General features: G+C 41.9%; 1 protein-coding gene across 1 annotated transcript in view; it reads left to right on the top strand.

Moving 5' to 3' along the window:
* SMS (spermine synthase) overlaps window positions 1-10483 on the top strand; it is a 50581-nt gene extending 40098 nt beyond the window's left edge. The window contains exons 8-11 of the mRNA XM_082681960.1: window positions 873-987; window positions 1837-1916; window positions 8409-8524; window positions 9970-10483. Coding sequence (XP_082538086.1) covers window positions 873-987; window positions 1837-1916; window positions 8409-8524; window positions 9970-10009 — 351 coding nt within the window. The 3' untranslated portion in view covers window positions 10010-10483. The remainder of the gene's footprint in view (window positions 1-872; window positions 988-1836; window positions 1917-8408; window positions 8525-9969) is intronic.
* Window positions 10484-12917: the final 2434 nt, after the last annotated feature.

The following is a 12917-nucleotide window of genomic DNA, read 5'->3' on the forward strand; positions in this document are numbered from 1 at the left end:
TAACAACCGGACAGGAAGATCCAGTTTCTTCAAGAATTGTGGTTTTGAGGATATGTGTAAGAGCATTTATAGGAAAAAATCTGGAATAGTTTATCTTAGGGAATTGTGGCAAGCTCGATTTCTGACTTGTTACATGTGATTTTTTTTTTTATACACGAACATGTTTTTTGTTAAGTAGAAAAATGAAAAGACAAGGAGAATAACTCCTTTCTTGTTCAGGAATTTGCCTACAGCTAGGTGGGTCCCTAGCTCATAGCTTCAGTACTCCAAAGATACGGCAAACCCCAAACTTATTTCCTGTATTTACTGTAAAGGATCTGTATGAGAATTCCAGCTTCTACCTGCTATACTCTGCTTGTTAATAACTCTGTGATTGTGAGAGCTGGCGTTTATCACATGGCTTTATTACCATCAGTACTTGAGGTATTAGAGGTAAGGTGCAAAAAATAAATCAATAGACAACAAAGTCATTCAGTGCTTAGTATAAAAGAAAAACTAAAAGTAGAAGAAAATACATGCAGTAGGATAGGCAGTATAGATTAGAGTTAAAAGTGTGAACTTGGTTTTCAGATCTAGGTGTGCTTCTTGGCTCCGTTTCTTATTGGGTGCCTTTGAGCAGGCTTTGTGACCTCTCTCGTTTGTGTCTCTATTTGTAAAATGGGGATGATAATAGTACCTGCGAGGAGTTGTAAAGCATGCAGTAGGTCCTGAATTTTAGCTCTTAGCAGGTATGGGTGGAAGTCATTTTTGCTTGTGCGGCAGGGTGCTGTGGCCCTCAACCCCCACATGCCGTCTCCCCTTTCCTTTTACAAGTGTTTAACTACTTCCATATGTGTTGGCTCACCCGCATCTGTTCCTGTTCTCTCTGGAAGGTTCTAATAGAAGACTGTATTCCAGTACTGAAGAGGTACGCCAAAGAAGGGAGAGAGTTTGATTATGTGATTAATGATTTGACAGCTGTTCCAATCTCCACATCTCCGGAAGAAGGTAGATTCTGTTTTTTCTTTTTAACCAAGATAATGTTCATGGAAACGTTTTTCTTGGCACCATGTGAGAATGAAAGGATATTAAGAGATTGTCTAGAAAAGTTCCTTCATTTATTAAAGGTAGTTAAACTGAGGCCAGAGGTGGAAAGATGGCTATATTTGGCTTTGGTCAAATCCTGTTTTGCCATTAAATGAGAAAAATTAATTCAGTTGTTTGAAGTAAGCATGAAATAAAATGACTCATACCATTGAGACACTAGCTTGTTGGATAACTTATTTTTACATACTGTGATTTTTTTAACCTGTACTGGGACAATATGGTGACCTTTCTAAGCCACACCAGAGACAGTTCCCCTTCTCAGACCACCACTCGAAATTACTGCTAGCTTAGGATTTCAGTGTTCATGTTTTTTCTATTACCTTGTCTTCCTGCTGAGTTTCCAGACTCGGGTCACCACCTGATGACCCTCGCTGACCCTCACCCTTGCAGTTTCTCTCTTGAGATGTTGCTGCTTTCCCCGTTACTTAAAGCTGTTGTCTTTCAGATTTCAACCACTGCCTTTGTGTCAAATCTTTATGGGTATGGTGAGGACACTGCTACGTACATGCACATTTGCTTTTGATCTTGCTTGTGTATGCGTGTATGTGCACGTGTGTCCAAGACACAAAATATGTGACAGTATGCTGTCATTCACGAATAAGCCCTCGAATATTGGGTCTTAAAGAAGCTCATGGCTATTTCTTATTTTTTGTATTGTTGAATATTAATGTGAATGTTTGACTTTAGATGTTGTTTCTCATGCACGTAAACTCATATTTATAAAACTTAATTTTTTTTTTTTACATCCAGATTCCACATGGGAGTTTCTCAGACTGATTCTTGACCTCTCAATGAAAGTATTGAAACAGGATGGGAAATATTTTACACAGGTATAGACTTACTTAAGTGTTTTTTTCCCAAAACTCTCAAATTTTATGTTTTGTGCTTCACACAGCCAAAATACTTAAGGAGACTTTAACATAAAGACTAATGGTAGCACTAACTATTTAGTTACTTGTAAAATTAAGACTAAATGAAGGTTAAAAGGGAGTGCGTATAGTATGTAATGGCTGTATGCTCTGACAATGTAGGGATAGTACAACTATTAAAAATAGTGGTGAGTGGGGGAGACTGGGACAAGTATATGCAAAAATCCTTTGTATATTTTCAGTAATCATGTTGGTGGTGATGGTATTAGTATTGTTATTGAGGTTGTTATATTTGTAATGTGGCATAAAGCAATTGAGCAATTATGCAATATATTAATTCTATCATCCCCAACATTGTCAATATGGAAGGAAGTAGTTAAAGATGTAATAGAGAAGTGGATAAATAAAACCGTATTGTACTGAAAAAAATTTCAAGGACAGACCAGTATAATTGGATTATGTTCTCAAGCAGTAAGTTTGTAAATAGCTGACCTGTCATTTTTAGGGAATTAATGAGTTCTGTTGTGTCCTGTTACCACAACCTTCTGATTTATTAAACTTGGGCTTTGGATGTAGTATAAGCAGTTGTCACCAGATGGAGACACAGACTGTGATTCCACCCCCCACCCCCAAACTCTAGGGCAGGGGTCCCCAACTCCCGGGCCATGGGCCAGTACCGGCCTGTGGCCTGTGAGGAATCGGGCCGCACAGCAGGAGGGGAGCGGCGAGTGAACCAGCGAAGCTTCATCTGCCGCTCCCCATGGCTCACATTACCGCCTGAACCATCCCCCCACCTTCCGTGGAAAAACTGTCTTCCACAAAACTGGTCCCTGGTGCCAAAAAGGTTGGGGACCGCTGCTCTAGGAAATTCTTAGTGGAAAAGCCATCAGCATAATTTCATAAACTGCTTTGGCTGTAGTATGAGTTACTGCCACTAGATGGAGACACAGACCGTGGTTTTTCCCCTCATCCTCTAGGAGATTCTTAGTGGAAAAGCCATCTACATAATTTCATAAACTGCTCTGGCTGTAGTATGAGCTGCTGCCACCAGGTGGAAGCAAATTGTATTTTCCTCATTTTCTAGGGGATTCTTAATTTTAAAAGGTTTGAAGTTAGTATTTCTTGATATGTAAAAAATACATATATATATAACCTACTAAAGTCCTTAACTTTTCGAAAATGACAGCAAAAGCAGCTAATTGATGATCCGTCTTTTTACTTGGTACAAAAATCCCTTGATTCATAAGCAGAAGATAAACAGTATTGTACTCTGGTCCCTGTAATTAATTCTTCAGCATTTTCAGGAGAATTCCACCTCCCCCCCAACTTTTTTAAAGCATTGTTATAGTTAAATGTCAAGAGCTACTAGAAAGGTCCTAACTTTATTCTCCCAAGGAGACTTTTTTAAGCAGACCCCAGACAGTTTACGGGATCTGAGATTCATAGTGCCGAAAACAGCTGGGCAACTTAAGAGACACCTTGAATTAGTTTCCATCCCATCCTGTTTTCTTCCTCCTCCCCCTGCACGGGCAATTAATCCTGGACCTTGCACTTGGTGAAAGTGTTGGCAAGCTTCAAGGGAACAGACAACTGTCGACGAATGGACTTTTTCTTACCCTGATCCTTAAGAATGATTTTTAAAACACATTGTAGAATTGACTTTTTAAATGCCATGGGTCCAGGGGTCTGTAAACCACGGGCCAGATCTCATCTACTGCTAGTTTTTGCAGTTTTCTTGGCACACAGTCATGCCCATTCATTACAGAGCGTCCATGGCTGCTTTTGCTACAGCGGCAGCTTTGGAGCACTTTTGGTGAAAACTATATGATCTGCAAAGCCTAAAATATTTTCTGTCTGGCCCTTTACAGGAACCCTGTAAAGGGTTCTGACCCCTGCTTTACAGGAACTCTACAATGAAACCTGCTCAAACCAAGTGGTCTTATTCTTATAAAAACAACCCGAATTCAGTGAGTTGGGCTTTTCATAAGTGGATATTTCTCAAGCAGAGCATATATTGATAGAAATTGGTTCTTTTTATGTTTCTGCAAATAGAAGTCTCATGGAGCTTAAGTTGGGGAGACTGTGAGGCTCTGACATCTTTAATCAAAAGTGACTGAAAACAATTTGGATCTACTGCAAACCAGTCAGTTTATAGTAGAGAATAGGTACCGTTAGGAAGAAAGCACGAGTGTTTTCTTTTGTTGTATTTACCTGGTACACTGCTTCCTTGGGGAACTGCTTTCTCAGTATGGACAACTAATAGAAAGGCTTACTTGACAGATCATCCCCGCCCATTCCTAAATACTAATGATTCAGGCTTTGATAACCTGGCCTTTGCCAGCCAACTTTTACTAAAAATCACCTTAAATACTCAAGGCTGTGCTGGTTTCTAAGAATTGTCCAAAAGATGTATTAGGACATCCTTCCCACCCCCGCATTCATTATAGTTGGAAACTCAAGGCGATCTCTTTTTATGATACCCAGGAATCCCACAGTATGTTGGGTGGTTGAATGTGTCATATGAACCAAGGGGGCGTAGGCCTTTGAAGAAGCAGGAGTCAAGAGCTGCAGTGTGGTTTGACTCAGTATGTACTGATGTCATTCCCACAGTGTAATACTTTCAAAAACTACCACGTGGTATGCTCAGGAGATACCTTTAATTCACACCCACCCCCCTTCCCTGAGCCTGTAGCTTAGAAATGGAGTAAGATTAAAGATGGGACAAAAATGTTGTTTGGCTTGTTAACTTGGTGACTGACAAAAGCTAAATGTTCCTGCCTAAAACTGCTTGCATCACAATGGCAAGTTCATGATGTCACTAGTGTCACTGTGACTGGTTGAAGACAGCCTTGTCTGTGGGCCACAGAGCTGGGGAAGGCGTCCTGGAATGTGTGGGGATTCATCGATCCACCGCTGGCAGGCTAGGGGAATTTGAATCCAGGGAAGAATTGCTTTTGTGGGACTAGGAGGCAGGTTCCCCCCACCCCTCATTATAAAAAAACACTGTAGGTTATTTCAAAGTACAAAAATATGTGTGTGGTATTCATATTAGTTATGATACAAAGATATTAACTTCCCCGTCCCCCCGCAGTCATGGATGTTACCAGTACGCTTGACTCGTCTGCATTCCTCCCTAATCCCCTCCCGCCTTCTGGAAGTAACCCATTTTTAGTGTGATTTTTTTGTTTCAGTTACTCTTGTGCTTTCTTTATAGATGTTTTACACACATGTGATCTGCTAAATCATCATATTGTTTTTGCTTGCTTTTGAACTAGATAAAAATGGTGTCCTTAAGGAGGTATTCTTCCAGACTTTTTTTTTTAGTTGCGGCATGTGGGATCTTTTCAGTTGCGGCATGCGAACTCTTAGTTGCAGCACGCATGTGGGATCAAGTTCCCTGACCAGGGATCGAACCCGGGCACCCTGCTTTGGGAGTGCAGAGTCTTAGCCACTGGACCACCAGAGAAGTCCAGACTTTTTTATATTACAGAAATCACACAAGCTGTGTAAAAGATACAAACAGAACTAAAATCTATAAAGTAATAAAGCAAGTGTCACCCACAGCTAACATGAGGCAAGGAGAAACTTCTTAATTCTTTGCTATTAGATTGTTATTATGCATCCTTCATGTGTCGTAAGAAAAGAACAGTGTAGTTCCATTTAAATACATAGAAAAGTGAAATGTATCACATTACTTTTTTTGGGTAGGTATCTGTGGGTTTTTTTTTTCTTTTTGAAACTGCTTTTTGACAATTTTGGGGAAGCATAAATTGAAACTATCCTATTTCTTTACCACATTCTTTGTAAGGAGGACTTCCCATATACCCTCTGTAAAGAGAGAGCATGGTGTCATTTTTAAGATGGCAAGGAAAACCTTGAACTGTGAACCTTGGTGGCATTTCCATTCTATAGCTTCCCCGGTAGTGAGGTGTTCTAAAAACAACCGGGCAGTGTTTTCTATTTGTGAATCTTAAATTACACATGTGGTGTTTATGTACTCTCATGGTGAACTTGATGTTGAAACCAAATTATATGCTGGCCAAGGGCACTTTGGCCAGTTCCCACTGCAGGACCCTAGATGATGGGTTACTAAACAGGCTGGCACTGAAGGATGACGATGTGCTGAGCGAATGTGCTACGTTAAAACCGCCCAGGCCAGCCCTTGGAATAGTTCTGTCTACCCACTTGCCCATGACTGACTGGTTCTTTGGTTTTGAAAGCCATCCTCAGGAACGCTTATATCACAGGCTGCTTTATTATATGTGAATAATTTTCATCTTACATTATACTTGGCTATTTTGAGGCAAATTGATAGCAAAGTTCTTATGAGGGAATGTGATCAGCACATATATTCAGTTGTCTTCCAAATGTTAAGAACTTCAGAGGTTGGGACTTCCCTGGTGGCACAGTGGTTAAAACTCCATGCTCCCAATGCAGGGGGCCCGGGTTTGATCCTTGGTCAGGGAACTAGATCCCACATGCATGCCGCAACTAAGAGTTCGCATGCTGCAACTAAGGAGCCTGTGAGCTGCAACTAAGGAGCCAGCAAACTGCAACTAAGGAGCCCTCAAGCCGCAACTAAGGAGCCCACCAGCCACAACTGAGGAGTACATGTGCTGCAACTAAGGTGCTGGTGAGCTGCAAATAAGGTGCTGGTGAGCTGCAACTAAGGAGCCTGCTGGCCACAACTAAGGAGTACATGTGCCACAACTAAGGAGCACGCCTGTCGCAACCAAGACCTGCGCAACCAAATTAAATAAATAAATATATAAGAATTTTAGAGGTTAAGAGGAAATCGTTGGTATTAAATATCCATCTTGTTTTCTAAATCCATTATGAAAAGCCCTTGGGGGAAAATTGTGCTCAAATGATAAACCCTACCCCAGATCTACTGAATGAAAATCTTCATTTTAATAAGGCCCCCTATGATTCATACATACATTAAAGATTGAGAATCACTGCTGTAGAATTATGCAGGTACTGTATGCATTCAGCAGCTCTCCTGTGTCTTGGCCAGCATTTCTGATTCTCTTCACCTTTTTTTTTTTAATGGTCCTAGAGTGGCTGCTGCAGCTCCACATATCCTATCTAAGTTGGAGGCTGGAAGAAAGTTGAAGGAGCTGGGTCACTGTATTTATCCTTGATTGTCCAGAATCAAGTATCAGTTATATGTGGAATCTAAAAATTAATACAGGGCTTCCCTGGTGGCGCAGTGGTTGAGAGTCCGCCTGCCAATGCAGGGGACGCGGGTTCGTGCCCCCATCTGGGAGGATCCCACATGCCACGGAGCGGCTGGGCCCGTGAACCATGGCCACTGAGCCTGCGCATCTGGAGCCTGTGCTCCGCAATGGGAGAGGCCGCAACAGTGAGAGGCCTGCGTACCACAAAAAAAACATACAAATGAATCTATATACAAAACAGAAACAGACCCACAGACATAGAAAACAAACTTATAGTTACCAAAGGGGAAAAGGGAGGAGGAGGGATAAATTAGGAGTTTGGGATTAATAGATACAAACTACTATATATAAAATAGATAAACAAGGACCTACTGTATAGCAGAGGCAACTCTGTGCAATATCTTGTAATAACCTGTAATGGAAAATAACCTGAAAAGATACATAGATATAGATATATCTATCTATCTATCTATCTATATATAATATATAATAATATATATAGTATATATAACTGAATCACTTTGCTGTACAGCTGAAACTAACACAATATTGTAAATCAGCTATACTTCAAGAGTTTAAAAAAAGAACACATTTCAAAAAATAAATCTTTCCCAGCAGACTTCCACTATATTTCATGGAGCACTCCTACCTGCTGGGGAGACAGAAAAGGGGTGGCAAAAAAGGGAGAAAAATTAGAACAATGAAGTCAAGAGAAAATGTTTGATAAAGAGTAGAACTGGGGAATATCCTTAGTGTATACATCCTGAATAGACTTTTGTTCTCTTATTGAAATAAATAAAATAAATCACAAGATTTTGGGGGAAAGCACAGAGGTGTGAATATAGTTCTGTGTCAACATCTTAGACTCTTAAGAGGGTTGTAGTTTCTGGAAGCCAAGAACATTATCTTTTTGATACTTCATTCTCAACACAGTGGTGACTATTTTGAATGGGTTATGTGTATGAATCTTTGCTAATTGCATGGTGTTGATACAATGACTGTGTCACTAATGAGAAATTGGTCTCACTGGTTTCTGTTGCTTCATACTCGAATAATTTGAAATGGCTTGTTAAATGAGGTAGAAGGATAATGAGCTAATGGATCTATAAATAGAACTCAGTGCAATTTGTGAAAGTACAGAAACCTTATCTCATTTTCAGAGCTGAACTTTTATCTAAAGCTAGAATTGCTCATTTATTAGAGACCTTCAAATGAGTGGGACGTTCAGTAGGACTTAAGAATCCTATTGTTTGCTTTTCTCTCTTTGATTTAGGGAAACTGTGTCAATTTGACTGAAGCCCTGTCACTCTATGAAGAACAGCTGGGGCACCTGTATTGTCCTGTGGAATTCTCGAAGGAGATCGTCTGTGTCCCTTCATACTTGGAATTGTATCCTTTGACCACATTGTGTTGCCAAATCAGAACCTCCATGTAAATATCATGCCTGTTTAACATTTTAAAGAAACAGAATTAGTTGTATAGTACATGTAAGGCCCTGGTCCCCACCCCCCCACCCCCCGCCCCTCAGATGCTGGGGTGTGGCCTGACACAGCTTCTCAGGTGGTTTTAATGGTCTGGCACCACTGGTTCTCACAGGCAGTCCCCAGACCTGTGGCATCCCCTGGGAACTAGTTTCTCGAGCCCTGCCCCAGCCTGCTGCCCAGTCAGAAACACTGGAGGGTGGGGCCTGGTGACCTGTCTTGACCAGCCTGCCAGGAGATTGATGTGCACTTTAAAGCTTCAGAAGCCCCAAGCTAGACACCGTCCCAGCTGGAGCAGGCTGACTGAAGAAGCTCATTGTCCTTTTATGTTAAAATTACCCTACTTTAATATTAGTTTCTACACTTCACTTGATTCTGATTTGCAGTAGAGATAGAGCTAAAAATAATGGTGGGCATCATAAAGTTAATGTTGATGTTCTCCATTAGTTCCACTTAGTAAAGTTAGTCCAGGGAAATAAGAAAAGAACCCAGAGAAATGCCAAATGAAAGCATTGTCATTGGAAATTTATAGTGCATTTCTTCCTCCTAAAAACCGGACTGTGGTCTGTAGACCAAAGCTACCATACCGGAGGTGGCAGGGTCTAGCTTCCTGTGAGAGCAGGTTTCATGGCTGCCTGCTAGCCTGAGCTCTGTGACCATGACAGTCTCCCAGGGAGGAGGGGCCGCCAGGTTCCTCCTGGCCTGTGGAGAGCTTTGACACCTCTCCCTGGCGAACAGGCGAGCATGTTCATCAGGGTTCCTCTCCAGAGCATTTGTTATAGCCAGAGCATTTGTTATAGCCAGCTCTTCTTTTTTTTTTTTTTCCAGCTCTTCTTTATACATTGAAAGACTTTAGAAAGCAGTTGATGACACCGGGAGAAAAGGCTTTCGCCCTCTGGCTCCCCTCTGGTTCCTCTTTCCTCTCCATCCTTCCACCTTTCTCCCCCTTCTCTTCCTAGCTCCCTCTTCTCCCACCTCCCTCCTTTCTCTCTTCCTCCCATCCCCCCCACCCCACTTCTCACCTCCCTCTTTTCTTTGTCTCTCCTCTCTTGTTAATTCCCCAAAACATTTTAGAGTCCTTGGAAGCAGAAGTGTTACCTGAGAGGATATTTGTGTCCCTTTAATCTTTTCTTTGCTCACCTGCTGCCCTCCCTCCCCACCCCGCGACGTCACAGGTGGTGGGCATCCTGGCTGCAAAGTGCCCTTGTTTAAGAGGTCTTCATTCTCATTACCACAGTGCTGTAAGCTCTGAAGCTTTCATCCATCTTCCAGTTTGTAGGCCAGTAAACAAATTTGAAGTGATGCCTGCTTTTCCTTGAATTACCTGTTCTTATTCCTTGACTCCTTGTGCAGGTGGGTATTTTACACTGTTTGGAAGAAAGCTAAACCTTGAAAATCAATTTCCCCTAATCATGTGTGCTGCAAATAGCCTTCCTGACCTTCATATGCTGTACATGACATCGAAAGGAGTCAGGCAATTAGTTGTGAATTCCTTCAAGTTTCCTTTTTTTAATTATTTTTTAATTTAAAAATCAAATGGAAAATGTATATTTTGGTGAACTAGGGTGTTATTTTTTTGAAGGATGATTAGACAGCACAGTGAAGGCTGCTAAATGCACTGAACCTCTAGAATGTGATTTTTGTTTTTGTTTTTGTTTTTCTGTGTGGGCTTCTTTTGTTTCTGTTTTGGTAGACTTCGAATTTGATTGTTTGGAAGAATGAACATCATTGTTTTCTTCTGGAGGGAAGCTCTTGACGGGAGTTTCTTTTCCCCCCAAATTGATATAGGTATTAAAATTTGGTGCTTATAAGGAAAGACTTTAAAAAATGAATAGCAATGCTTTCGATTAAAATTACAAATGAGAAATTTCATGTGTCTGTTGTTTTATTTCAGCCAGGTCGTCTCTTTCTCGCTTCTGATCTCACAGAACAAAGATGTCTCCTTGGTCTTTTTTTAGTTCTGTTATATCATTCGGTGCCATTTATCTCTTTCTAATAGGATGGCCTTAGGGCCTTTTTTGAACAGCAGTAATGACTTCATTTACCACCGTGGTAAATGACACACAACCTATTACATTCACCAGTTATTCATTATAAAATTGACCTAAGGATAGGAAAAGATTTGGCCTTACTGTAAAGTTGAAAGTCAGTAGCTTCTTTCTATTCCAACTCCTATTGGTATATTAGATGTGAAAATAAAGACCATTTTGGAATGCTGCTGTGAAGTTTTCTGAGTTTTTTGATGCATAGATAGATGACAGTTGTGGAGAGGCCCACAGCCGCAAGAGCAGCTTAAACTCACCTAAGGAAGTACGTGTAACAGCTTGGTAGTGTACTTGTGGGTCACAATCCACATCAAAGGTGAGGTTATATTGACCTGGACTGTTGGACATCACTGGGTTATCCTGTTTTGCTTTTTTTTTTTCAAACTTTTATTTTTTTATTTTTTAATTTTTAAAATTTATTTTTGGCTGTGTTGGCTCTCTGTTGCTGCCTGCGGGCTTTCTCTAGTTGCGGCAAGCGGGGGTACTCTTCGTTGCGGCACACGGGCTTCTCATTGCAGTGGCTTCTGTTGTTGCAGAGCACGGCCTCTAGGCGTGCGGGCTTCAGTAGTTGTGGCACACGGGCTCGGTAGTTGTGGCACTCGGGCCCTAGAGCACGTGGGCTTCAGTAGTGCAGTGTGTGGGCTCAGTAGTTGAGGTGCATGGGCTCTAGGGCACATGGGCTTCAGTAGTTGTGGCTCGCGGGCTCTAGAGCACAGGCTCAGAAGTTGTGCACGGCCTTAGTTACTCCGCGGCATGTGGGATCTTCCTGGACCAGGGATCGAACCCGTGTCCCATGCATTGGCAGGCGGATTCTTAACCACTGCACCACCAGGGAAGTCCCCCTGTTTTTTTTTTTTTTTTTTTTTTTTTTTGCGGTACGCGAGCCTCTCACTGTTGTGGCCTCTCCCATTGCGGAGCACAGGCTTCAGACATGCAGGCCCAGTGGCCATGGCTCACGGGCCCAGCTGTTCCGTGGCATGTGGGATCTTCCCGGACCGGGGCATGAACCCATGTCCCCTGCATCGGCAGGTGGAATCTCAACCACTGTGCCACCAGGGAAGCCCCCCCCTGTTGTTTTTTTAAAAGGTTTTATGTTTTATCAGTGGAGTGAGTTCATTTACAATGAATTTGCAGTAGGCAAAGCATTAAAAATGAAATATCCAGTGTGTGTTTTGAGACAGAATAAGTGTCAACCGAGAACATTCTTCCTCCTGAGATAGGTTCATGGTATGAAACAGATATTCTTTAAAAATGAATATATGTCCACTTTTTCTTTTTTGTTCGATTGGCATGGGGGAAAAATAATAAAGGAGTTAGACTCACGTGGGAACTAGATTGGCTTTCAGCAAATATTTTTCTTGTGGTAGAGGTTAAAAACAGCATTGGTAGATAGACACTAAGAATCCTACTCAAGCCCCGCCCTCCGGCTCTATGCTTTCAAAGTCTCTGTGTACTGTGTAAGATTAAAAATGATGATACTACTACTGTTAGAACACAGTTTGGGGTAAATAGAATTAGAGGGTTTTCTTTTTTAAATTAATTTTTATTTATGGCTACGTTGGGTCTTTGTTGCTGCGCATGGGCTTTCTCGAGTTGCGGCGAGCAGGGGCTACTCTTCGTTGCGGTGCACGGGCTTCTCATTGCGGTGGCTTCTGTTGTAGAGCACGGGCTCTAGGCGCACAGGCTTCAGTAGTTGTGGCACGCGGTCTCTAGAGGACAGGCTTAGTAGTTGTAGCACACGGGCTTTGTTGCTCCGAGGCATGTGGGATCTTCCCGGACCAGGGATCGAACATGTGTCGCCTGCATTGGAAGGCGGATTCTTTACCACTGCACCACGAGGGAAGTCCCAGGGTTTTCTTTTTTTTTCCATTTTAGAAAAGAAAGCAAGTGTATCTGCTGTCTAGCTATGGTGTTGTTAATATGTGGCATCACTTTGTACTTGAAGACTAGCTTGAGGCTGAGCCTAAATCTGCTGATGAATTTCGTGACATACAAGTAGGTCCTGCCAAGAGCTGAGAGTTAGGAATGAGATGGATCAGGTTGGGCCAGGCCACAGAAGACACATTCAGGAGAGACTGAGGGATGTGGTATGGGAGGAAGAAGGGAATGGAAAGAAATTTTTGATTCTGGGTGATAATGGTGAACTCCGAGCACAATCATTCCTTTCTAGTAGAGAAAGGATGCCTGGTTTTTTTGAACATCTTTGTAACTGTTAAAAGAAAAGCGTGCAAACTGAACTCGATAGCTAAAAACAAC

This window comes from Grampus griseus (genome assembly GCF_964374135.1).
Source record: "Grampus griseus genome assembly, chromosome: X".
Lineage (NCBI taxonomy): Eukaryota > Metazoa > Chordata > Mammalia > Artiodactyla > Delphinidae > Grampus > Grampus griseus.